This window comes from Amblyomma americanum, chromosome 6 (genome assembly GCF_052857255.1).
Source record: "Amblyomma americanum isolate KBUSLIRL-KWMA chromosome 6, ASM5285725v1, whole genome shotgun sequence".
NCBI lineage: Eukaryota > Metazoa > Arthropoda > Arachnida > Ixodida > Ixodidae > Amblyomma > Amblyomma americanum.
Window position 1 is genome coordinate 29,679,569 of NC_135502.1, and position 27,132 is coordinate 29,706,700.

Sequence of the window (27,132 nt, forward strand, 5' to 3'; positions counted from 1 at the left end):
AAGGCGTTCGTCAGCAATGACATTAGCTCCGTGAAATGGCATTTCCGCGCGTTCGTCTCCTCGAGACAAATGTCATTTGCCCGGGTCGCCGTCTCCGGCGCGTCAGCACACAATTACCGCCACCGAAGCCCCCAGCCCCCAGCCTATCTATTCTGGCGTGTCCGCAGTACAGGTGACCGCTACATGCCGTCAGAAGGTAAGCGAAGGTTAACCAAGGCTCATCTCCTCCAACACTAGTACCGTCCCTGCGGCGCCCAGAGGCACACCATCATGGCCCAAGTGTTGAAGGAGGTCGTCTCAGGCACTTTCCAGCACCGTAAGCGCCCAACCCCGTTCACGCTCAGAAATCGTACTTCTAGTCTGCCATTAAAAGGTCAAAACGTTGGAGGCATGATCATAAAGTTTCATGTTCCCAAAGGACTTATACGAAGGCTTTTGCTGACCGTATAAACTCTAACTGGACGTTTCCCAACTATAACGCGAATTGTAGCGTTCAGCTTCGGCGTCACGCACTGATGAAGCTTCGCGTCTACGCCGTTTTGCCTCGATTGGTGGCACGTACGTTATTCTCATCCTCTCACTCTCTTGCTTGTGGCCTCGGCAGCACTTGACGGTAGAGTTGGCCCGCTCAACGCTTCAGTTCGTGATCTGGTGCCCGCCGCAAAGCTGCTGCGTCAAGAGAGTCCCGGTCTAAGGCACGTAGTGTCACTTACGGGATTCAGTATAGCGCAAGCCGTTTGCTCTTTCTAGCGCGATATGTCTGTACATCGAACGATGTGCCGGGTACCCTACCGTACGCTTCGAAGAGACAGACGAAGAGGCCAGCATTCGAACGTGGCGACCAATAGGCAGCACCTTCTCCAAAGAGCAGTGGAAGAGGAAGACGAATAGGCCGACTCGGACATGCCAGGCGCCGACCCTTGTTACTTGCTCTTCTCCCACTACCTCGCCTCTTCTCTCTTTCCCTTTTCAATCACCTCATCCCTCTTCCTCAGTGCAGGGTTGCCAACCGGAGCTCCCTTCTAGTTAACATACCTGCCTTCCGCCGCGGTGGCTGAGTGGTTATAGCGCTCGGCTACTGATCCGGAGTAACCGGGTTGGATGGATGGATGGAAACAACATTTACTAGACAAAAAAAAATATCTTCCAGGGTGGTCTCCTACTGGTCCAGGAGTCCACGGGATTTTACTTCGCATAAAGCCCGATCCACCAGCAATTCCGGGTTCGAACCCAACCTTTGCGGCCGCGTTTCGATGGAGGCGAAACGCTAAGGCGCCCGTGTGCTGTGCGATGTCAGCGAACGTTAAAGGTCCCCACGTGGTAGAAATTATTCCGGGGCCCTCCGCTACGGCACCTCTTTCTTCCTTTCTTCTCTTAGTCCCTCCTTTATTCCTTCCCTTACAGCGCAGTTCAGGTGTCCGCCACTACGTGAGACAGATACTGCGCCATTTCCTTTCCCCCACAGCCAATTTTCCCTCTTCCTGTTTATCTTTCCTTCTCTCTCGCACTCCTGGCCGTGGCGGCCGCGTTTCGATCCAGGAGAACCGCGAAAGGCACCCATGTGATGTACGATGTCAGTGCACTTAAAGATCGATCCCAGATGGCAAAAATTATTCCGGAGCTCTCCACTGCATCCTCTTTCTCCCTTTCTTCTTTCACTCACACCTTACTCTCTTCACGGCGTGGGTGAGGCGCGCACCGAGAAATGCGGCAGTTACTGCGCCTTTCATTGCCCAATAATTCTTTCTCGAGAGTTGAGAAGTGTAACTGACGTCCGGCCGTGTGATGGGCGATTGTATTGCACATTAAAGAACCCAAGTGGTCGAAGTTTTAACCGGAGCCTTCTACTGAGCAGTGGGGGGGTGAGCTATGGCGAGATTAAAGAGGTTGAGTGAGGACTGCTCCCTGTGAAGTTCCTCTGGTACCCAGGGGGTACGGGCCATGCTCCTGGTCTTGGACAGGTATACAGGTTTGCCGATCAGTGAGAAATGTCGGATGTACCTAAACGTCTTGTGGCCACAATTCGTCTATTACAGATGTGTGAGGATGTCAAAGAGCCCTCGTCGTTAGGGCCCGAGCTGCCACGGAAGCCAGCCACAGAGGTTTCGGACTAGGGACCCCTCCTATTATTTGTAAGGGGTGGCACTTAAGGCCAATTCCCACTCTCTCTTGTAAATAATCGTAAATAAAAGTTTTTCACCACCACCACATTCTACTAAGGTGCTTCTCTGTTCTTTCACTCTCTGCTTCATTCCTTCCCCTACTGAGCAGTTAGCATGAACGCAATAGGCGCCCGTGTGCTCTGCGATGGCGGTGCACGGTAGAGGCCCTCAGGCGCTAGAAGTTATTCCAGAGTTCTCCATTATGGCACCTCTTTCTCCTCTCAAGGCCGCCTTCAGGTTCAAAAATTGGCTGCAAGATAATGAAAAAATTGGAAAATTGGTTTTTGACGGAAGGAAATGGCGCAGTAACTATTTCACATCTAGAGTAACTGGACTCGCATCTCTGTGGACTCCTGAACCGCGCCGTAAGCATAGAGTTTCTTACTGAAACTCTATGGCCATAAAACAAGGGGATAAAGGAGGGAAAAAAGAAGAAAGGAATAAAGGTGGGCCGTAGTGGAGGGGTCCAGAATAATTTCGACCATTTGGGGTCTATAACGTGCACTAACATCGCACAGCACACGTACGGGCACCTCTTGCATTTCGCCGCCATCGAAACGCGGCCGCCGCTGGAGTTTCGGTTTCTGAAACGAACTCTTCTAACTACAGACAGTCCTGTCGCTTCTAACATCAGTTTTGTTATGGCTTTGGGGTGCGTGCGGCGATTTTGACGTTTTCTTCCAGCGAAACAATCCCTTCGTCGTCTTTTATATTTCGCTTCAGCGTACCGTGAGACATGCCGCTAGTAGTTATTGTTACGAATGTAGGTCCCTAATTTGATTTTTAGCTCGTTTGCTTGCTGCGGGCTGCAAGTGGCAGTGCGGTTCTGACAAGCGCACCGAACACTGGAACGACATCCGAGCTTGAAAATGGAAGTAAGCGCCGTGCCTTGCAGCATCTCCGCGCGGAGTAAGTAACAGCTTTCGAGCAGGCAGTCTCATACAGCATTTTAGATGTTTGCCAGTTTTGTCTTGTCACTTGCCTGTTGTTTTCATTGACTTTTTGTGGTGTTGTGTGCAATTTGTAAAAATAACTCCAGAGGGGGTAATTCCTGTCGCATTTGGGCCGAGAGTCACGGTGTAATCACTGTAGGTACTCCGTAGTTGTGAACGTCATACCACACTGAAACTGAAGCCTAACAATACGGCTGTGAAGGTTGGTGTTATTCGCAAAAAATGCTGTTCGGGGTCGCAGCACTTTAGGCAAGCTGGATTATGCAGTGCTGCTTGCTGCAGTAAGTACTGCGGCCAGTTTCTAAATCTTTATCTTTGTGGCCTTCAATGGCCTTTTGTCGTGTTATGTGCAATGAGGAAATTTTGAAGGAAAATGTACCATAAGAATGACAGCAGTGCCACTGACTGTGAAGGCTGGCTTTGAAGCGATTTACATTCAGAGCAACATTATTAAGGTTATCGTTCATTAAAGACCAAGTTTGCTTTGTTTACATTTATACTCGGTTTGATTCCTGAAACAAGTCTGGCTACTTAGTGTCTACATTTCCTGATTTGCCAATATTCAGATGTTTTATTTTTTTTTCCTGTATGCAGCAAAAGCAATGCATAGCTTGCCCATGCTTCCAGCTGCCCCTCCAGCCGCCTTAGCCACTGTTGCCACATTTACAAAGGCTCCCCGCGTGGCCTGGTCCGACCTGGAGACGATGGTTCTTATTGACCTCTGGGAGAAACATTTTGATGACCTACGGCGCCAAAAACGCAACGGGGCTATCTACCTGGAGATTGCCCGAAGTCTACGTGCCAGCGGCTACATGAAGAACAAGAAGCAAGTGCACTCTAAAATTGAAAACATGACCCAGATGTACAGGTACAGTGTCACAATTTGCAACATCCAGCGTTGTTGCGCTTGTGCTTTAACTGGAAATGTTCAGCTGGCATTAAAGTGTCGAAAGGTATTGCCTTGGCAGCTTAGCAGACAAGGTGTCCTGCTGCTTAGCATGAAATCATATTTGATGCCTGGTTGCTTTGGCTGTGGAGCAGCGATGGCGTGGAGGTAGAACATCCGCATCGCGTGCAAGAGGACTGGGGTTCAAATCCTGGTGCCGCGCAATTCTCCACCGGGTTTAAAAAAAAAAAAAAAATCCGCGTGTCGATGGAATTGCATAACCAGGCCTGGAGTGCGGCCTGATCTCGGTGACCAGAACCGATAACGCACTCTCTCACCAGAGAAGGATTTGGCCACCCTGGTGTAGTACTTGGCCACAACCTTCTATGATCAAACCAATTAACCCTCGGCCCTCAGTCCCCAGCGGCTGCAGAGCAACTGACCACGGCGGCGGTCAGACCTGTGATGCAGCGGAGGGTGCTAAGAATCTCTGGCTCCGGACAGGCCGCCTTTGGAATCTGAACCTGGCAACGTTTAACGCTAGAACTTTAGCTAGTGAGGCTAGCCTAGCAGTGCTGCTTGAGGAACTAGCGGGAATTACATGGGATGTGATAGGGCTTAGTGAAGTTAGGAGGACAGGTGAGGCGTATACAGTATTAAAGGACGGACACATACTGTGCTATCGCGGGTTAGAGGATAGAAGAGAACTAGGTGTGGGATTCCTCATTAATAAGGATATAGCTGGCAACGTAGAGGAGCTCTACAGTATTAACGAGAGGGTAGCAGCTATAGTAATTAGGCTGAATAGGAGGTACAAGCTGAAAGTGGTGCAGGCCTACGCACCCACATCCAGCCATGATGACCAGACCGTTGAAAGTTTCTATGAGGACGTAGAATCGGCATTGAATAAAGTAAAATCGCAGTACACTGTACTGATGGGCGACTTCAATGCGAAGGTGGGCAAGAAGCAGGCTGATGACCACGCGGTAGGTGACTATGGGATAGGCTCTAGAAATAGCAGGGGAGATTTATTGGTCGAATTCGCGGATAGAAATAATTTACGGATCATGAATACCTTCTTCCGCAAACGAGAAAACAGGAAGTGGACCTGGAAGAGCCCCAATGGTGAGAATAAAAATGAAATCGACTTCATACTATGCGCTAAACCTGGCATCATTCAGGATGTGGCCGTCCTCGGAAAGGTGCGTTGTAGCGACCACAGAATGGTAAGGTCTAGAATTAGCTTAGACTTGAAGAGGGAACGGAAGAAGCTAGTGAAGAAGAAGACCATTAACGAGTTAGCCGTAAGAGGGAAAGCACAGGAGTTTAGGATAGCGCTGCAAAACAGATATTCGGCTTTAACTGAGGAAGATGATCTTGATGTTCATTCAATGCACGATAATCTGACATCAATAATTACGGAGTGCGCAGCAGAAGTAGGCGGTAGGACAGTTCGAAAAGATACCGGGAAGCTATCTCAGGTGACGAAAGATCTGATTAAGAAGCGCCAAAACATGAGGGCATCTAACCCTACCGATAGAATAGAACTAACTGAGCTATCAAAGTTAATAAATAAGCGCAAGGTAGCCGACATAAGGAAGTTTAATATGGAGAGAATCGAGCATGCTATAAAGAACGGACGTAGCCTAAAAACAGTGAAGAGGAAACTAGGCATAGGTAAAAACCAGATGTATGCATTAAGAGACAAGCAGGGCAATGTCATTAGCAATATGGATAAGATAGTTAACGTAGCTGAAGAGTTCTACACAGACCTGTACAGTAGCCAATGTAATCAGAGCTTAGTGAGAAATGCAACAGTTCACAGCAATGCGTCATCCCGCCAGTAACGAAAGATGAAGTAAAGAACGCCTTAGAAGCAATGAAAAGGGGAAAAGCAGCTGGGGAGGATCAGGTAACAACAGATCTGTTGGAGGATGGAGGGGACATCGTGCTAGAAAAACTAGCCACCCTGTATACGCAATGCCTTATGACCTCGACTGTACCAGAAGCTTGGAAGAATGCAAACATTATCTTAATTCATAAGAAGGGAGACGCCAAGGACTTGAAAAATTACAGGCCGATCAGCTTACTATCCGTTGCCTACAAAGTATTTACTAAGGTAATCGCTAATAGAGTCAGGGCAACGTTAGACTTTAATCAACCAAATGATCAGGCAGGCTTTCGTAAAGGATATTCCACAATAGATCATATTCACACTATCAATCAGGTGATAGAGAAATGCGCAGAATATAACCAACCTCTATATATAGCTTTCATTGATTACGAGAAAGCATTCGACTCAGTGGAAACCTCAGCAGTCATACAGGCATTGCGTAATCAGGGGGTAGAAGAGCCTTATGTCAAAATACTGGAAGATATATATAGCAACTGCACAGCTACTATAGTCCTCCATAAAGTCAGCAATAAAATTCCAATAAGGAAGGGCGTCAGGCAAGGAGACACGATCTCGCCAATGCTGTTCACCACATGTTTACAGGAGGTATTTCGAGGCCTGAATTGGGAACAGTTGGGAATAAGAATAAATGGAGAATACCTGAATAATCTGCGATTTGCTGATGACATTGCCTTGCTGAGTCACTCAGGAGGTGAACTGCAAATCATGATCAATGAGTTAGACAGGCAGAGCAGGTCGATGGGTCTAAAAATTAACATGCAGAAAACCAAGGTAATGTTCAACACCCTAGCAAGGGAACAACAGTTCACAATTGGCAGCGAGAGCCTAGAAAGTGTGCCGGAATATGTCTACTTAGGGCAGGTAGTGACAGCTGATCCGGATCATGAGAGGGAGATAACTAGAAGGATAAGAATGGGGTGGAGCGCATATGGCAAATTCTCGCAGATCATGAGTGGCAGTTTACCAATTTCCCTCAAGAGGAAAGTGTACAACAGCATAATCTTACCGGTACTCACCTACGGGGCAGAAACGTGGAGGCTAACGAAAAGAGTTCAGCTTAAGTTAAGGACAACGCAGCGAGCCATGGAAAGAAAAATGATAGGTGTAACGTTAAGAGATCGGAAGCGGGCAGAGTGGGTGAGGGAACAAACACGGGTTAATGACATCCTAGTCGAAATCAAGAGAAAGAAATGGGCTTGGGCAGGGCATGTAATGCGAAGGCAAGATAACCGCTGGTCCTTAAGGGTAAGGGAGTGGATTCCAAGAGAAAGTAAGCGTAGCAGGGGGCGGCAGAAGGTTAGGTGGGCGGATGAGATTAAGAAGTTTGCAGGCAAAGGTGGATGCAGCTGGCAAAGGATAGGGTTAATTGGAGAGACTTGGGAGAGGCCTTTGCCCTGCAGTGGGTGTAGTAAGGCTGATGATGATGATGATGATGCTTTGGCTGTATTTTGATGGAACCTGAAATTGAAATTGCGTGTTAACGAATGGCATATTCCGATTGCCGATCTGGAGCAGCTCTCTGAATCCGTGAAGGAGCAAGATGTCTGGGAAGTCTAGGGACCACTCTGTCACAGTCCAAAATCAGAACTCAGGATGTGCATCCCAATCGCCCATTGAAACGGGGGTCGGTTTTGCAGCACAAGTAAACTTACTGCGGACCGCCGACTGGAATATGTCATAAGATTTTGATGTACACTAGAAATGATTTAAGCAAATATTAATCTGGAGTCTTCCACTCTTCCATGCCTAATAGTCTAGGTTTAGCATTTGCACAAAAAGGCACTATCTCTTTTCCTTTTTCAGGAGGATGTTGAAATGCAGAACAACGAAGAAAAATTTGTGGGATTTTTGGTGCATTTTTCTCACATTACTTTTCATGTGCACTTGTGCTTTCACACATGCATACATTATTGAACAATGTAGGCTAATGGAAGTACTGGGCACAGAAATAATGTATGGAGCATCTTTGATTGTGCATCAGCTTCATTCAACTTTATAAATTATAGGGAGAAGGAAGCTTAGTATATATGTAGGTTGCATGCACATTTTGGTATGTTCACAAATTGTCCAGGTATTTGGATATTTGGCTGAAGGGTGAAAGCCTTTTGGGAGAAGCCATACTTTAGTTCATATTTGAGGTAATAAAAAAATATAGGCATGTAAAAAAAATTTGTCCTTTGTTGTGCTGTCATTTTTGGCTGGGTTTATCAGCAGGGAGGTGCCATTAAATCTGTGTGTGGTGTTTGATGTCATGCTTAGGCTGAAAAATAGCAGAGCCATGTAATCAACAACCTTGTGTGAAGTTCTGATTTCAACAGTGACTTTACTGTTTGATATTATTTGAAATAATTTTTTTGGCTTTAGATCACAATTCAGTGATTGGAACAACAATGAAATTCTTGCAGTGCTGTTTTGGTGATGGTTGCGGTGATGCTGATAAAAGTGCACTGATTGAATTACTCTCATATTCTGAATGCATGCCACCTTAGTCCTTGGCATTTCACTGCCGATAAAATGGACTAAGATCAGACTGATGACTGGTGCTTGAGTAAACATGTCTTGCAGGTGGCCAAAGGAGCAACCAACTAAGCGAGAGATTTTGGAAACAGTCCATTAAATATGACCCGATACTTTTCGGTTGTATTGTGTGCAATGAAGTATGTTGTGCGTAAGTGTATGAGAGGACGTTTGCTATGAAACTCTTGCCCACAAGTAATTAAGACTTTTGTTAAAACTTGTTCAGTAACTTGTACTGCTTGAAATTAGTGTTTTACATTATAGACTGCCTTCTGTGGTAAGGCCAATAAGATGTGTACTTATTTAGAGGGCCACTGACCAGGGCCTGAACATTTTGAACAAATAAGTCCAGTGCTTAGTTGAGGCATCACAGATAACCTCTGCAAAATACTAGATCCATGCGCACCCTGGAAAGCAGTAAAAATTCAAATCAAAGCTCTTTTGCGCTTCCGTTCCGGAAGCTGACCTCCCCACCCTTGACGATGACATTTTCGCAAAAGGCGCAAAAGGTTCATCGTTCTGACAGTTGAAAGGCGGCATAGCCTATGTGCTGTGCCCTCTCTGCATAGCGCGTGCTTTTGCGTCGTGCCTTTCGTTTTAAGCGCACACATAGAAGTCCACAAAAAGAAAGTTTTTAATTTCTTGTCCTCGTTCATGTAGGCTCCAGAGTGTCTAGTGTGCTGTGCAGTGTTGTACATCTTTACCACTCCGCACACACACCGCTTCTCGCTCGTCTATCTTGTTTACCCTGCCGCTGTCCTTGTTTTTTCTCAGTTTCGTTGAAAGCTGTGACCAAAGAAACAGAGAAAAGACAAACATGCAGAAGAAACACGCACACGTGCACAGGCTTGCTTTCCAAGAAATGCCGGATAATTCCCTGGTCCACGCTTCGCAGTGTGTTTCGAACGAAAAGAACTCCCGCCCCTCTGCTCATAGAGCAGCAAGGAGGCATCACTGAAGCAACAAACATACAGGCATGAAACGGACGCTTACTAACTAGGGATGACACTGACGGAAACAAACATACTATATGAAAGGATGCGCCTGCTAGCATGTTGACATGGTCTAAGTGATTGTCTCTCTCGATAGTTCAGTATGTGGAGAAAATGCCTTAACTCCTATCCAGGGAGAACAGGGAAGGGGTTGGAGGAGGCGGGAAAAAAACTTGTAAGACAAAAGAAGTGCAATGAAACACTGCCAGGAGGCCCCACTGCCCCTTCCTTCCTCAGATATCTTGGGCATCAAAAGGCAAGAAAAAAATATACTTTTGGAGCTGTGGCCATGATGCAGACATATGAAGTACTCCACCTGACTCCACGCTTCCCGCTAGCATCGGAGGAGGTGGGTGAATTTCACTTGCGGAGGCTAGTGGACCAGTCGGGAGAGAGGGAAATCTTGGAGAGGGAGTGGAAGGAGAGGAGCATAGTGAAGTAGCTTGACTGCGGTGGTTGTAACTCTGCTGTTAAAGAGTCTTTTTGAAAAATGTTTGCTGCTGCATGTTCCGGGGACAACGCCTCACAAACACAGGTGCAGAAAATATTTTTGACCAGAGGGTGGTCAGTGGCCCTTGAGTAGACAGATTCAACTTCGGAGCTTCAACGGACCACTGCACACTTTAGAAAATCAACACATGAAGGTGGCTTAGTAGCTGCAGCCCTCTGCAGCTGAAGATGGATGGAAGGTGCAACATGAAAATGGATTGCTGCCTTTCTTAGGCTGCATGTGAATGCACTGATGCTTGGTTAAACATTCTGGATGTGAATAATGTTGATGTCATGATGAGCTTTTACTTTCTTGCAGTTATCCTTGTGCAATTTAGAATTTCGCAAGCAGTTTATGAACGAAAAAGTCTGTCTAAAAAAAAGCCATTGTAGGGGTGCTCATTTGTAATATTTGCACCCTGGTTTTTCACAGGACATATTTATTCTGTAGACCTTCGTTCTTCACTTTGTTGGCTGTTTTTTGAAAATCGAGATGCAAATCATGAAGCGCAGTGGGAGGTTTGGATTGCTAGTTTAATTTTCCACCTATGCTTGTGTGGTATTCGAGGCTTTCTTTGGCCTTTGAAGTGCAGTTTTCTTTTTTTTTCATATTTAATGCAGTTGATGATCAACAATTCATAGGAGGATCTTTGGGTAGCAATTGAAGGAAGATTGGTATTGACAGTCCATGGACTCGGAAACATGGCAAGAAGTGGTTGAAAAATGTCCCTGCATAAACCACTGTGAACTAAGATAGCTACATGGACTTTTTCCTGGAATTTAATATTCCATGTAATACCCCTTCAATGGGGCCTTTGAGGTAGTAATAAATAAATAAATAAATTTACTTAAAGAAACTAGTGAACTCAGCATAAATATGGTTTTTGCTTGTGATATACTTTTCAGTTTGCTAGGACATTTCCTCCTCTACGCAGCCTGGGAGCTTAACTTTGTCTTTGTAGTTTACATTTACAAGCAAGTACCTTTTGCTCTTATATTTAAAATCCGCACCTTTGTCGAAGCATACATGATTTTGGTAGCTTAGACGTAATGAGCAGTTTCTGCTACTGCTGTGTGAGATTTGCTTTGCTAAGACAAATGCTGGACTGTATGATATGAGTCATATGACAGCATGGTATTAACAACATAAACCTCTGTACAAACCTCTATTAATACGTTTGGTATGAGCCTCAATTTCAAGTCTGCATTTTTGATGGTATTCTTTACCTGATTTTTGTTCCAATTCTGTTGTGCAGGAAATGGACAAAGCAAGGTGTGACTCAGTCGAACATGCCCAGCTGGCCTTTCTATTGGGCCATCCACCGGTTCATGCGCAAAGTGAAGCCAAAGCCCACATCAAGCAGCTCATACCAGGCCCAGGTGATACATAAATGGTGAATAGGGAGTAATAAAAATCACTGCAGAGCCAGACTTCTGATTGTTCTGAGAGAATCAACATTTTGCAATTGCATTGCAGAATGAAATGAAAGTGCAAGCAAAATGTGGCTAGCATGACGTGCCTCTTTAACACGGACACTTTTTAGTTCCCAGGCAAAAGCGTCCATAGAGCGAGTTGTCTGTAATAATGAATTGTGACGAAAAACAAAAAAGAAAGGCTTTGAAAGAAAAAAATACTTTATGATTTCAGACTGCTTTTGTGCATTGTGAGGGGCAGTGAAATGGAAATCAGGCAATCTTGGGAGCTCCAGGTGCATTGTTCAGGTCACCGTTAACTTTAAAATCATGCGATGCCGGTTGAAGCACGTTTGAAGTACCTTGTAGTTCATGGGACGCATGATGGCGTGTCTTGGAATGATGAAATATCTCTTACTACAACTGTTCGTATTCCAAGAACTATGTACTCATTCGGCTGATTCCTGCTGAAGGTAGTTTTCAGTGTAGCACACAGCGATAATTTTTTTTGCAGCTATTCTTGCTATGCGGCACATGGTAAGATGTGTTGACCAATGCCACAGTAAAGCATGAAACCATACACACACAGGCCATTACCACAGCATTACTGCTATCTTTCGTGGGTTTTCTGTACTCAAAGTACAAAGATATGAACGTCTGGTAGAAGCACTCGGGATTTTGTTCTCTTCAGTGTTGGTATTAAATGGACAAAAATATGTAGGCCCATATGGGCTCGGAGCATTTTCACCCTGTCCATTGTCTGGACAGCTTGTTTACGTATTGACGAGACATAAATACATTGAAAAAGTTTGGTCCCCAGAAGGATTGTTCATAATCCAGATCATCCATATGAACAGGAGTCGTATTAATATGAGTCGTATTAACAGGGCATGATTGTACCTCTATTTCTGTTGCCACTAGTATTTACAGTTGATGCCGCTGTGAGGTGTGGTGGCTCAGTTGTCATGGCGCTCTGCTGCTGACCCATAGGGCTCGGGTTTGATCCCAGCCATGGCAGTCAAATTTCGATGGAGGTGAAATTCTAGAGGCTCGTGTGCTGTGCGATGTCAGTGCATATTAAAAAAAAAAAAAACCCGGGTGATTGAAATTTCCAGAGCCCTTCACTCGGTGTCCCTGATAGCCTGAGTCACTTTGGGATGGTAAACCCTCATAAACCATATTTATAGTTGATTCTGTTTGTTAAAATGAAGCACTCTTATCAAAGTTATTCCTTTGTAGTAATGTTATTCTGCTGTAGCAGCACTGACTGCGTGATTCACCTGTGAATTGCAGATGCCATGTGAATGGTTTTGTCAGTTTATTATGGTCACCCGCTACATGGTCGGGGCTCCAAGTCTGTAATGAATCCACTGAAATCATTTGTGCGATTTGTGCAACTCACAAGTGTGGATATGTGTTATGAAGGAACGCTGAGGAAAGATCGACGCTGGCCTATATTGATAGATTAGCTTGTTCTTATGACAAGGAGGCTAATTTCATTGAAAATGAAGGTATTATGAGCTAGAAAAAGCCAAAATATAAAATACAGGTTTTGCTGCCAATAACCTTTTTTTGCAAGCAAAGTGCAGTGACATGAAGACAGTTTTTTCCACATGGATCCGTGACGCTAGGTTGCACTACCATTCACTCCAAATAGTGGTCAGGGAATCATTTTCGGTCTCGATGTTGCAAGTTTTAATTGATTGTTGAGTAAGTGGCAGTCTGCTTTTTAAAAACTTTTAAGAAGGGATGAAAAAGCAGGGTTCAACCATTTAAGAAACAGTGACTAGTTGCGAGAGAAAATATCAAGGTCCCTGATGTGTCATCCACTTAAAGTAACCCTCTGCATTTCGCTCAGTCCTGTTCATAAAAAGCACTGTGTCCTCTCCAGGTGACTCAGCCTGTCTGCCACCACAGTGACAAGTTTGAGCACAGCGTGGAACCCCCGTCGACTCTGGCCTGCTGTTCTTTGCCAATTTAAAATATAAATTTCTCCAGAACCGCATTCTTCCCTTATTATTGTCATCACACGGAAATATCTACTAGAATATGCCAGTATTTTTGTAGCTATCTTTGATGGTAAACTCTCGCTTCAAGCCCCGTACAGATTCAGCACAGCAAGTCGTCTTCACTGAATTGAAAAGTTGGCGATGGAATCTGACGTCTAGAAAATCAGCCTTAAAGAACACATACAGATAGCACGCAGTAGATAGAATGGGTGCCAAGCCCAGACCAAGTTTCTGACAAAGCACTTTTCAGTACATGGTGATGCAGCAGCCTGTGCTTTCTTACTAGTAAGTGAACAAAAGCAGGATGAGCACTACAAGGAAATGTTTTGTTTCCACAGGTTACAAGCACCATTCCAGCACTGGGCGGACAGGAGCCCCAGAATTATGATAATGATGAAGTCGGTCTTCCTGACCTTTCTGAACCACAGCAGTCATCGCCGGCTGGTGCACAGTTGTCAGCCGAGGGTGCCCAGGCACTTGTGAGTATGAGAGGTTCAAAAACCATGGGGCAATTAGAAAATTTCCAAAATATCACTGCAAGCCATTAGAAAATGGCACTAACCCCTGGACTGGTTAGATAAAAGAATTATAAGGAATAGACAGTAAAAGGGCAGACCTGTAACTGAAAAGGTCATTGAAAAAGTTTGCAGGTGTTTAGGGAAAACCCCCTAAACACCACCTGCCATGGTTGGCAGGTGGAGATCTCACACAGATGCTGACGCTGCACAGTTTTCACCTTCATGGCCCTCCTAATGCTGTCGCATTAAAAGATGATGAATGCTCTCTCTCCACCTGCTATGCTGACCACAATCCCACTTTCACATCTTTTGAAGCGAGTGCACGCTTTGTACTGCAACATATGCACTGCAGGACACTTTGCAATTTTTTCATGGTAGGGCTGTCTCCCCATCAGTGCATTGTGACATGGGCCTCCATCTGATTCGGATTTTTTAAGTACTCTTGCCTTCTATCATTTAATAATTGGTTTGTGAGTCCCTTGTTTCTTAATTTGGATGTGCTGAAAATCCCTCCCTGTCAGGTGTATGCTTTCTGTGAATAGAAATGCTGTTTTATTTTAGACATCAAATATTGCAAAATTCAAACTAACAAAGCTGTAGCCAGGTAGATTTGTGATAATGCCAATGGTATTAAAAGTGCCAACGAAAAGTTCTCTCTTCCTGTCGTGTTGCCTGTGCTAGTGAGCACAGTCTAGAAGAACTTCTATTTGGGCTAGATGGTTCATATTGCTCGAGAAAGGAAAGCACTAGTGCCGAAAAAACGCACGCACACAGCAGAAGAACGATGTAGGACAAGCACTTACTTCATCTGACTTTATTCTTTGAAAAGCGAGAATATATACAGAAAATCTAGGCATGCGCAGTAAGAAATCTCATGCGCGATCAACAAAACCGTTCAAGATATGTGATCTCAGCTTTAAACAGGTTCACAGATGTATCGCGGACACATTCTTTTCCTCTTTTTCTGATGTGGTATGCCTCTAAAACCTCCCGTGCCTTACTATCACCGCTCCTGCCCAGAATCTTTATCTCATCAAGTCGTGGTTGACATTTTTTGCATTGCTCGCAATTTTTCCTCGCCGTATCACATCTACCCAAACACTGCGCAGAGTGCAAGGTCTCACCGAGCGGCAGAACATACGGCAGGGGTAAATTGTGAGCAATGCAAAAAGTGTAAACCACCACTTGATGAGATAAAGATTCTGGGCAGGAGCGGTGATAGTAAGGCACGTGAGGTTTTAGAGGCGTACCACATAAGAAAAAGACGAAAAGGTTGTGTCAGCGATACATCTGCGAACCTGTTTAAAGTTGAGATTACATATCTTGAACAGTTTTGTTGATCACGCATGAGATTTCTTACTGCGCATGCCTAGATTTTCTGTATATATTCTCGCTTTTCAAAGAATAAAGTCAGATGAAGTAAGCGCTTGTCCTACTGTTTTTCTTTCTCGAGTGAGCACAGTCTGTTTTAATTCGCCGCATTCCAAGGTTGCCAGCACTCCGCCACTGAAAAGAACAAAGGCCAAGTCATGCCACTGGAGCATGGTATAGGTCAGGAGTACAGATGGGAGAGGGGTCAGGAAGGGAAGGAAGGTGCATATGTATTTTGCAGAAGCTTGCATGACTGTAGAAGCTACCCCTTTGGCAGCCACTCTGAAGTTCCAGAGCTATTTGCACATATATAAGTAGACTCCCTTTAAGACAAACTTGAAGGGACCATAATATTTGACGTAACAGAACTGCCCCTAAAAAAGACATGTGAGCATGCTAGTTGTGTCCATATCATGTTACTTGAAAAGAATGAATAAAACAGCCTTTCAGAGGGTGTATAATTGCAAATAGGGCATTTATTGCACTATGAATGAAGTAAGCTGAAGACTGAGAGCATGAAACAAGCTCACGTTGTCTACTTGAAAATGGCAATGTAGCGTTCCTTTTTTCACCGTCTCTTTCCTTCTCGCTATATCCCACAGGGGCTCCTATTTGTCAGTCTTTTTTTAAATGATTTTTGCTTTCCATCCTGCTCTGAGTGCTCTGACAGTGCCCAGCTGGGGAGCTGTAGTAGGGTAGTTCTTATCTCGCTCATTCTGCAGCATGCCTGTTAACAACTCCACGAGCAGGCACACCACGCACCCTTCCGTACACTGCAAGCAATGCGCCGTGCCATCTCTGCGCTGCAATGACACGTGTTGTGACGCCGTATCAGTTGAAAATGCGGCCTTGAGTTTTTAAGCTCCAAGTAAACGAGCGGGTGCACTTTGTGCTTACGCATCTTTTAGTTTGTGTGAGGAAAGCGCACGCAATGTCAAGATCTGACCGTCTGAGATCTGTGCGCTATTGCAGGTGCATTGGTGCCCCACCTTTTCCGCACTGGCAAGAGTGCGCACACCCAGAAGACTGCTTTCCCGCAGTTTTGCGCAAAGGTGCATAGAAGCATCCTTGTGCGGGTGTGCTTTCTTGTGTGTGAGCATTTTATATGTTTTTTCTTTCCTTGACTGTGCCACACAGACGCCCCGTGAGTGCTGTGGCACGGGGTTGTCGTTTGTCGCGGTCACTCCAAAAGTTAATCTTAACAAGAGAACGTGCTAAAGAGTTAATCTTAAGCGGATTTTTTTTTTACATTGAGTTCTGTGGGAAATATGGGCGTGCGAATATTCAAAATTTTCGAGTATTGAATCGAATTTTCTCCTATTCAGTTTGCTGAACGAATCAAATAGTACCTATTCAAAACTATTTAAAACAAATCCAATGCAATCTCCAATGTTTGAACAGTTTGCGAACTAGGTGGTGTGTTAAGATTCAGCGAGGTCCAGCAAACCCGGTCTCTATGCTTAGCACAGAACTGTCATCCCACTTATCAAATGAGATGTGGCACTAGGTTTTTCGCCGCATTGTCAGTAGCAAATGGTAACTTTCCTAGGCACATGAAATGATGGACACAAAGTTAATATACTGACTTTATGCAGCGTGTTTCATAGTGAAGATCACTATTGAGTCTTTTGAAAGCTACAGCCACAGAGCGCTGGCTCTCGGCCTTCGCTGTTTCATATGATTTGTTTTGTACGAATATTCGCTCAAATAGCAAATAATCATACAAATATTCAGTTTGTATTCGATTCACTTCTTTCATTATTTGATTCGGTTAGTACCTAAACTATTTGTAGTCGATTTGGTTCCGAAGCAAGATTATTCGTATTTGATTCAGTTTCGAAAAAGTACTATTCGCATACCCCTGATGATGAGAACTAACCAAATGATCTCACATTGTTCATCTTATCCAAGAATTCGTCTTATCCATGTTTATGTACTGTATACTAATCAGAATCCTCAGCTAATTCTGGTTACATAGTCAGAATGTACACATAATAATTTCCAAAGCTATTTGCACGTGCAAATAGTTCGCTGTTGTCTGGTGCTTTGCATATTGTATCATTGGCTGTTTTTTGATTAGCCAGTGGATTTCCTGTCCCCAGTCATGAACTGTTGTCATGTTTGAGCAGCTGTGTGTAACCTGACTCTGATTAGGTAGATCATGGAAGCCCTGGCGTTTTTAGTGAAACAGCAGGGGTGATAACGATGTTGTTTATGTATCATGATTGATAGCAGCGGAAGTGGAGGTTGCTCTTTGAGTTGTAAGATGGTTCTTTGCATATGAATATAGGTTAAAGCGATCTTACAGCGTATGTTATTGTTGCACAATTGTTTATATACTACTAACACCTATTCGCAATTGCAAGTACTAACATCAGTTGTGAACACAAACATGAACCGATATTTTAAGGAAATCAATGGTTTGTTGCTGGGCAGGCGATCACTGGGAGACTTTTCCTGGCTGATAATGGTGATGATGTTTATGAAATGCTGAATTTATCCTAATGAATCAATTTTGTGCTATAGCTAAGTCATATTTACTGATGTGTACCCCAATCAGAAGAGGCAATTCACGTGTTAGCCAGGCTTTGATAGCACTACCTGCCTAGCAAAGTTCACTGCAACTTTTATCATATCACAATGCCAGTAACATTAGTAGCCACCTTCATAAAAGGTTGCATAGTCTGAATGCTGACCTCACGGACACCTGCAGGAAAGGGGCCCTGGCTGGTCCGATTTTCGTTTTAAGAGAATGCACAATAATGCACCAAGTAAGAAGCTTTTTTAGAATGATGTAGTCAACTGCAAGGTGTGCAAAAATGCAGCAATGGCATTGAAAGAAGAAAGAACACATGGCGTGCACGGGACGATAAACTCTTGTGCAGTGTAGTAAATCGTTCAACTGAAAGCGCATTGAATGCATAGTAAATAGGCCCTCTTCAATTAGGCAACAATGGATTACCGTGTCAGACATATCAAACGCTATGACTTGAGCAGGGCCCCTCCCCAACTGAGATTGGAATTCTCAGCACAGGCGGGGCACTCACCTTCCCAGTAAAGGGTACTAATAGCATTGCGTTAACATATCAGCCTATCAGTCCATGTAATTACGGTCGAGCCCACTTATAACGGCTGCAATCATAATGAATGCTCGTTTATTACAAATAAGGGCAATGTGACTATCTAAATATATATTAGGGCCACAGCATTGCATCTCAGATACCACTGTGGCCGCACAACTCAGTTACAGCGAACGAGGAGGCACCACAAAATCAGCCCCACCGTCGAAAACCTCGCACCTTGTTGGGTGAGTGGATGAAGAGCACCTCCCAGTTCCTGTGACGCAATGTCCCCTCTTCTTAAGAAAGAACGTGGCTACTCAAGAGAGTTGTAATAAAGGCATGATATTTACGATGCAGACGAAACTGCTTATCAGCTGCGGCCATCGAAATGCATGCCTGGCAAGGCAACGGTGCACTTTACCATCTTTCTGTACATGTTTACTGACAGCAGCGAACGGCGGCTGCCATTTGTCACCGGCAAGTCTCTCACGCCAAGGTGATTTGTGAGCTATTCACGCGTTCACTACAGGCCCAACACAAAGACTTGGACGACTTCGAGTATGCCACTAGTCATTAGTCTAGAGAAGGGGGGGAGGGTATAGTAATGATGCGTGACTGTGCACAGAGTTGTTCACTGATTTCGAGCTCTAAATGGCGAACAAGAAAAAGTTCCTGCTTGTGCTCGACAACTGTGTGCGGAACGCCGTGTGTAGTCTTCTCTGAATGCGGTGACCAAATGCTTCTGCCACCAAATGCGACGCGAAAGACCAGCCACTCAACATGGGCGCATCTTTCACGCGGTCTAGGTGCCCTATTGATGGTGCATCACAGCGTATGCCAGCTGCCAGCTGCCGATATCCTGGCTAGGATCTCTGTTCGCAGCTGTGAAAATGATTAAAACCACTTAGATGCAAATGACTGCATTGGAGTGCATCACGAATTGCTTCAGTGGTGTAGGATTTACACACCCGGAAACGATGGTGGAGGCATTCGAATACTGTATACCCACTAGTTGAGACGCGCTTGGACTTGTGTCAATGTGTCATTCAAGGTTGTCCGGATGTGAATCTGTTTAGAATGACCTGGTTTGCGCGCGTCATGACGCTGACATAGCAGAGCCATACACCTACACGGCTAAACTACAGAAGCATAACCACTCCCAAACTACCAAAAAAAAGAACGTTATAAAAACAATGCTGAGGCGGCTGACCTAGTGCCAGCTGCTGTGAGCACTTCAATCGCCAAAGCAACTGGTTAGCATCAGGTATCTCGGGAGGAGCACATGAAATGAAAATAATTGTTTTTTTGAGGAAAGGAAATGACGCAGTAATTGTCTCACATATGTTGGTGGGCACCAGCATGGTAAGGGAAAGGAGCAAGGTGGGAGTGAAAGAAGGAAGAGAAAGGGGTGCCAGAGTAGTGGAGGTCTCCAGAATAATTTTGACCACCTGGGGATCTTTAACGTGCACTGACATGCCTCAGCACATGGGCGCATTTTACATTTCGCCTCCATCCAAATACAGCCGCCATGGTCGGGTTCGAACCCGGGTACTCCAGCTCAGTAGATGAGCGCCTTAACCACTGAGCCACTGCGGCGGGTAGCACCTGACGTCTCTGGCGAGCTTGGAAAGTGCTGCTATAGCGTCTACCTTTAAGAAGCAGACATGCATAAGCAGCTTCTTTAAAAAATAAATGGTGCTTGCATTTGGCTTTATACTTTTGGCTGTAATATGGAATGTCCACTTACTACGAACCTCAGATACAACGAACGCAATCTGCATGACTGTCAGGTTCATTATAAGTGGGCTCGACTGTACACATTTTTCGTTATTTGTGGACCATTGAGTACTGGCTGGAGCTGAGTAGGCGAAAATACATACTGCTTTGAGTGAACTGGCTTTTATCGCTCATGGTATGAACAGCCCTGCATGAGTGGTAAGAGGGACCGAATTTCAGTTTCATTGCACATATCGCCACAAACAAGCATTGCAAAGATCAGACATGAATTCTTTCAGTCACATAGCTCACTGCCATCTCCCAAATGTTCAATTTGCAAACGGGGTGACTCCATCGTAAGCTCTGCAGTCTGAATTGTCACACATGCCATGGCCAAGCAGGCTGCACGAGCGTTCATTAAAAACTGTGCTCCTCGACACCACAAATATGAGAGCGATAACTCTATTCTTCGCACTACAACTCCCAAGGCCAAGTTTGATGCATGTTTTACCTTGAGCCAGCGGAGCGGAGGTGCGGCAAGTGATGGCATACCACGTGACTAGCTGTGGAGAGGCACCGCAACTGTGCTCGCTCAGAGCCTCGCCGCTGCTTTACCACATGACTAGCGGCGGGTGTAACAGCTGCTTCGCTAATGCTTGATCGCTCAGTCTCTCCATGGATGGAGCGCGTGCCGGACCGACTCTGGCGCCAAATCATGTGTTACCATATTTTACAGAGCATTTGCTTGTATCACTAGGTTTAACAAGTGCTGTTTAAACTAGTGCTAAACCTCTGCTGGTTTTCGATTGCTGTCATCGGTATTGATCTTCAACCTATTTCAATTTCGTCTCTTACACTATGCAACACAGTGCTGCATTTACTCTACTGGCAGCCAGTGACAAAAACTACATGTGAACTGCGAGCATGGCGCTCACAGGTGCTGATCTTTCGCTCCGTCGAAATGTTGTCGCCTGCTCCCGGTTGATTGTTGCAGGCACTAATGGCATAGCACACAAGAATGAACACAGGGCGCACGCCCCTCGCACAATTTCTAGGGTTGGCAGGAATAAAACAAGCATTTGACACTACCAGAGATCACATGCTGCTCCATCAGGAGCCTACCGGCTCCAAATTATCAGCCCAAAATGGCATTGGCAGTGGGTGAAACAAACGTGGTGGCACCGACCAATCAAAATTAAAATCTCGTCTAATAACAGTTCAATTTTGTGAGCGTAGTCATAAAATGGTTTTAATATGCTCAAAAATTTTGGTCTAAATGCATCAAGAAATGCAAAAAATTTCGCTGAAAGCCGCGTCCCCTCTAACTGTACATCTGTCTCGGTGCAATGGTTCAAGAAAAAACGAAACCATATGAGAACAGTATGCTGGGCTGGCTGGTAGTGCTTCATTCTGGAGTAGCCAGTGCACAAAAGTCATAAGAACATACACTTGACGACAGAGCACTGGGAGTGTGCACTTGATTGACAGCGTTATGTAATTAAGTACATGTTCTTTCGCGCATTATTATTGTGTGTGCAGTGGTTACCACCAGAATGAACGATAACAGTGCTGCCTCTACTTTGGAGCGCTTGGAGTAAGTCATAGGCAGTCAGCATTAACATTTGGTCTGTCACCTCCTATGTGGTCATCTCTGTTGTTAACCATGTACGTACATGGTACTAGCGGTATTTCACATGGTTGCCTAGGCTTCAACCAGACTTTGTTTAAAAAGGTTCTACCTCTCTATATAAATGGTTCAATAAGGTTTACTTTTTTTTGCCAGGTAGAGATGGTAAAGGTCACAAATTTCTTCTGATCACTTTGTTCATAGGTTGATGCTCGGGTTAAACTAGAGCAAGCTGAAGAGGCCCACATAGAGGATGTAGATGCTGCCATGTCGGATGCATCCTCGGAGACCATGCCATGGCCAGCACAACAAGAGACCAACAGTGATGCTTTAGCGGACCTTGGTCATCTCCACGAACCCTCAGTGCCATTTACTTCACAGCTTATTGAACCTGCGTCGCTTAGCACTTCTGAAGTATTAGAAAGTAAGTGATTTGCGATCATGTTCATCATTGTCATCATTCTGACTGTGCCCACTGCAGGGTAAAAGCTTCTTCCATATCTCTCCAGTTAATCCTGGTCCCCCCCTACACTTGCATCCCCTTGGTATCCAGTCTGTTACTCTTAGCGATCATCGCTTACCTTAAGCTCTTAGTACATACCCTGCCCAAGCCCATTTGTTCTTGATTTCGATGGTTATTTTTACCACCAGCTTCATGTTGGCACCATTGAAGCTTCATCTGGCATGGATTTTTTTCTTCCTTTTTAGATGTTAGCTACTGTATTTGGTCTGTAACAGATGCTTTCATATGATGTATGCTGCAGTCTTTTGTTTGTCAGAATATAACTTTTTGCATTATGTGACCCCCCCACACACACTTAGGACTAATTGAAGTTGACTTGTATAGAAAGATTCCTGCATTTCACTGAAAAGCTAGAAAAGGCCCAAAAACGAAATGCAGGTGTAACCATCATCGGCAGATTACGACTGCACTACCGGCCTAGTCACTTGAGCATTCGCCTCATATGCTGTAGGTGTGGGGCTCTATCCCAGCGGGCTTCCAGTGTGCTCTCCCCTGGCCAGGTGCTCAGCTTCTCTCAGGTTAAGTTCTTGGAAAATGGGTCTTTGACTCCATTTTGTGCGCATGGAAAACAACTTTTGCCATGGTGCTATTTGATCAATGCTGCCCGTGTGCCATTAAAATCAGTTGTCGCCATCATCAACCACCTGATTTCGCAAGTAAACTGCTTGCACCCGCACAGTTCTTTAGTGCAAATCCCAGTGGTCAAAATGTGCAGAAATCTTGAGCATCAGAACTTTTTGTGTGTGTGTGTGGAAAATCTTGGAGCAGTCAAGTATGGGATGCACTTCCAACAGCTCTCACTCTTTTTGCCCAGGGTTTTACACACTAAAAGCCTATGTGATAGGTTTTGGTTGACAACATTTGGGAGTACTTTCAGAGTCCTTCGATACTTTTAGTTTCCGTGAAGCTTCACAAGTTTGATATGGGGACAGAAGCTGCTGCTAGGGTTGTCACTGACCATCTGAGGGCAAGGAAGTGGTGCCGGCAAACAAGATTACATTAGAGTGTTTTATGTAGAACAGATATTTCATGAAACTCAGCAATAAAATCAAAGCTTAGAGAGGACTTTTGGCAACAAGGGGATGTTATTTCTTTGATATGATATGGTGGTGGCATGAAAATATGTTTCTTCTAACTTTCATTAGCACATGACAATTTTTTTCCATCCGAATATCGCATATCAATATTCTTGATGCAGCAGCGTTTACACTGAAATACTGCGTCCGACAGCTGCATTGCAGCTCTTTCACTTGTGCAGTCTTTCTACAATGAGAAGGGGTGCACTCTGGAAAAATAATGTAGAATGAAGCTGCAGTCAGAAAGCTGCAGGTTAAAATTGCGCTCCAGCCTGTTAATGCAGCGAATGACTGTGCACACAACGACTGTAAAAGTGTCTGGCAAAACTCGATGCGACATGTAAGTGCAGCAGCCTGTAGTGAGCATATATGTTGCTGTTCTTGTCTCTAAACTTGGGCATTTTTTAAGGGTTGTGTGCGGCAGAATGTGACTAATCGCTGTGTGACACCTTTTGGGTGACGCGAGGCCATGCGACTAAAATTTGCATTCTGCATGTCGTGTGGGTAATGATATACATGCAGCATTTCACGGGTGAGCTAACCTGAGGTACTTGAGCATTTATACAACGGCTTCCACTGTTTAGCTTGGCCGTGTTGGTAGTCACTAAAGTGACTGCAATGAACAAATTGTTTTGAGCAATTTTTATTCGCCTTGTACGAGGTACTGCATCATATTACAAGCTACGTATCAAGGCTGCTAAGGCGAGGAAGAACCAGCTCGGACAGTGTTGAGGTTCAAACTGTTTATTTGTTGTTGTTGTTGCCTCAAATACGATGGCACATACCCACGGTGGGGGATTGGCCAGGGTTTGGTGCGGATTCAATTTGGTGTTTATTTGGTGTTTATTTGCGCTGCTCGCGGTGCGGCAGCCTAGCCCAACTTCCTCTTTCTTGTCCGGCGCCACGTGCCATGGCCTGCGCGCCGAGTGCAGCCCGAGGGGCTCTACAAGGTACTGCATCATATTACAAGCTACGTATCAAGGCTACAGGCATGTCAAATGTCAATAACTGACTTGTTTTTGGTACGTAAGATTATTTGAGCAAACACATCTAAGTTTATAAAAGAAAAATTTTGGGCCTGGTCTTTCTGCAATGCCCCTAGGTCATGGCAACAATAGGTGTTTTGCACGCTCGCTTTTCCTGAGAGTGACCCCCTGGCGACATTTCATTAAGCTTCTGAACCTAGCGCTCTTGTTCTCTACTTCAGAACTTTTACGTCATCATAGAATCTTCATTTTAAAATGGTGCCTTCTGCAATTATATCAACAGCCTTACGTTGCCACATAGCTGTTGTTTCTTTTTATCAGCCTCATTGACTTAATTCTTGTTGGTGTTGGACGCAGTATTATGCTCTGCTCATGCGAGTCATATGTGCAACAATGATTAGCCTGTTTTATGACAGACAGGTATGCACTGTGACAAAAGTCATGCTTCTCATTGCTTCTTCTTTGTGCTTCCCCTCTGTGCGCGGAATTGTTTGTAGACCATCATTTTCAACCCCATTTGCTGCAGGAGCTATGTCGAAGAGTTTTGTGTTCAAGAACGGTGCAGTATTCACTGCCTTGTTTTCAGCTGATGGCTCTCAGCAACATTTTGGATGTTTTCATTGTGTTATTGGCTGGTGTCTCTCTTTTGGGTTAGGCAAGTACGCCAGGAGGCCGTCGAATAGGCTTGGTACGGCGTCCGGCTCAAGCTTTGGCATCTCATGTTGTGACATAACGGCACATTTCACAACCCATTTATCGACATGAGCGATGTCACACGTTTAAGTGTTTTGCATGCAGGGAGACAATTAAAAGCCCCAGTTTCCCCGCTGCAATATAGCCGCCTCTGCTTTTTGCGATGTTAGGTGTTCCTTGGCAAGGAGAATGACACTTTTTTTTGCGTTCTATCTCCGGAGCGGCAGCTAGTTACACAGAAAGTGTTTGGCATCTTTCATGGCACTCCTGTACAGCATACCAGCTACAACACGAAGAAGCAGCAGCAGTAACTAGGTATCAGACTGCCATGGTCACGCAGGGACAACAGCAATCACTGTACCTCTGTCTGTTCGGTGCACTTGGGTGACACCCACCGTCACTGCATGGTCACCCCTGGCAGCGTACAAAACTCTTACATAGCGTTGCGGCGAAGTTTCATGACCAATAAAAGTATTGAAGTACTTTGGTATTTAGCAAGGAATGTGGCTCCATTCACAAGCCCCGACACATTGGTGAGGGGACAACAGTTGGTTTTCTCCGTCGTTCGTATCCAGGCAACACAGCCTCTTCAACAATATCAATTTTCCTGATCAGTATAGCACTTCTTCCTTTATCGTTAACTCACTTTTTGATAGGTTATGTAGTTATTGTAAACAGCCAAATCCCTGGCATTGAAGACTGTTTTTCTGATAAAGATTTTATTTTCTAAGTCCTGCGCTGATGTGACACCTCAAGAGTCAGGCTCGGAATCCTTAGTCCTAGTCTTCGCCTTGTGTACCCATATACACTCGCTGCTTTGCATGCCATCTAAATGTTCTGGGTCTTTGTGATTCATATAATCACAACTGTCAAAGACAAGTGCAGGAATTCCAGCACTGTGAGATTCTGCCTCCCTGCAGCGGCATTTAAAAAAGGCAGTAAGAAAATAATTTTTTTTTCCTCTTAAATATTTGCAAAACTGTTAACTAGTTTCATCTGGTGCAAAAGCAGCTTACCAAAAATGAGAACCTTTGACATGTGGTGCTATCTATATATTATCACATATTTAAAGCAAACCTTTATTCAGCAGCCAATGACACTCCAGCTTTTCGCACTTTGGCCTTTCTTTCCCTTGCTGGCGAATTGCCAGCTTCAAATGTGAACAAGTTGAAAAGAAAGGTAGAAAGAGGGTAGCAGGTACAATTTAGGTTGTAGGTAGTAGATATGTACTAGTGGCACTGAGGCTTGAGTGAATATAAATGATTACAAATATTTACTTAATTCAAATCTGTGTTATGGAAAGTATGTGTTGGCGCAGCTGTGCCTCTTGTTATTAAGCAACTATAACTAAGCTTCTTGGTGCAACGCAAAATCAGGGTTAGCTTTCTCTCTGCACAAACTGTGTAGTTGGCACCTGTGTAAGTACTACCGTTTTTTTTTTTTTGGGCGTGTTGTTGCATCGAAGAATTGTGCCACTCTTTCTTTCGCATGCACTGTGCAGAGATGCTGGATGAGCAGAAGCAGCTTCGGCGGAGCATTGAGGAGTCGAACCGGCGCAGGTACGAACTCCTCCTGAGGCAGACGCGACTCCAGGAGCGTGCCACTGAGGCTCTTGTCCAGATCGCAGCTGCCATAAAGTCATGTATTAAAGCACCATTGTCATCACCATAGCCTCGCTGGACGAGGCCTTGTTCCCAGCATCTCAGACATCAACTTTGAATTTAATAAATGTGAAGTGTTGAAGCAAGTTTGTTGTGACTATGTTAAGGAAACTTTCTCACCTGCAGTCTCCAGTTTGATGTGAATTTGCAGTTTAAATATTTTTGAGTTTAAAAATGTGACTGCTTTGCAGAAGGCATTGTTACATGAAGCTGATTTAGCGTTGCTTCATTTGCCCATCAATGCATGGGCAGAAGTTGGCAGAAATGTGCAAATCTTATGTGCCCCTATGTGTGAATCTGATATTGAAACATTGTTCCAGTTGTTTTGCTGATGATACTTTTCTTTGATGTACATCATTTTCTTCCATGCTGGATTTGTTTTTTGAGCAACTGAGAAGCGAGCAGAGCAAGTAAAAATAGGAACATGGGTGGGCTGCTTGTATTGCTGCTCAAACAGTACAGGGGTGCCTCCAAGCCTGCATGTCTGTTTATAGATACAGTGAAGCTGAACGTTGAAACTCTTTAGATGATACTAGACAAGGGGCTATAAAACTTTCTTGCGT

The 27,132-nt window shown here is 44.7% G+C and overlaps 1 protein-coding gene across 6 annotated transcripts; it reads left to right on the forward strand.

The window, feature by feature from the left end:
* Window positions 1–78: 78 nt before the first annotated feature.
* Window positions 79–26,655, forward strand: LOC144136542 (uncharacterized). Of its 6 annotated transcripts, none has more exons than XM_077668931.1 (7): window positions 115–196; window positions 2,950–3,071; window positions 3,710–3,983; window positions 11,171–11,294; window positions 13,675–13,815; window positions 21,835–22,054; window positions 26,410–26,655. In XM_077668931.1, exons 2-7 carry the CDS (start codon window positions 3,032–3,034, stop codon window positions 26,577–26,579), a joined length of 969 nt encoding a protein of 322 aa, XP_077525057.1. In that variant the 5' UTR covers window positions 115–196; window positions 2,950–3,031; the 3' UTR covers window positions 26,580–26,655. The 6 variants fall into 6 exon arrangements, with proteins under 6 accessions (XP_077525059.1, XP_077525057.1, XP_077525060.1 ...); XM_077668932.1 differs by lacking the exon at window positions 115–196 and adding an exon at window positions 234–316; XM_077668933.1 differs by lacking the exon at window positions 2,950–3,071 and having other exon boundaries at window positions 79–196.
* The last annotated feature ends 477 nt before the right edge of the window (window positions 26,656–27,132 follow it).

Coding starts and splice junctions, on each gene's coding strand:
- LOC144136542 (XM_077668929.1), top strand. CDS start 271: ATGGCCCAAGTGTTGAAGGAGGTCGTCTCAGGCACTTTCCAGCACC. Junction 11,295..13,674: donor GCAGCTCATACCAGGCCCAG/GTGATACATAAA, acceptor TTGTTTCCACAG/GTTACAAGCACCATTCCAGC. Junction 22,055..26,409: donor CACTTCTGAAGTATTAGAAA/GTAAGTGATTTG, acceptor TGCACTGTGCAG/AGATGCTGGATGAGCAGAAG.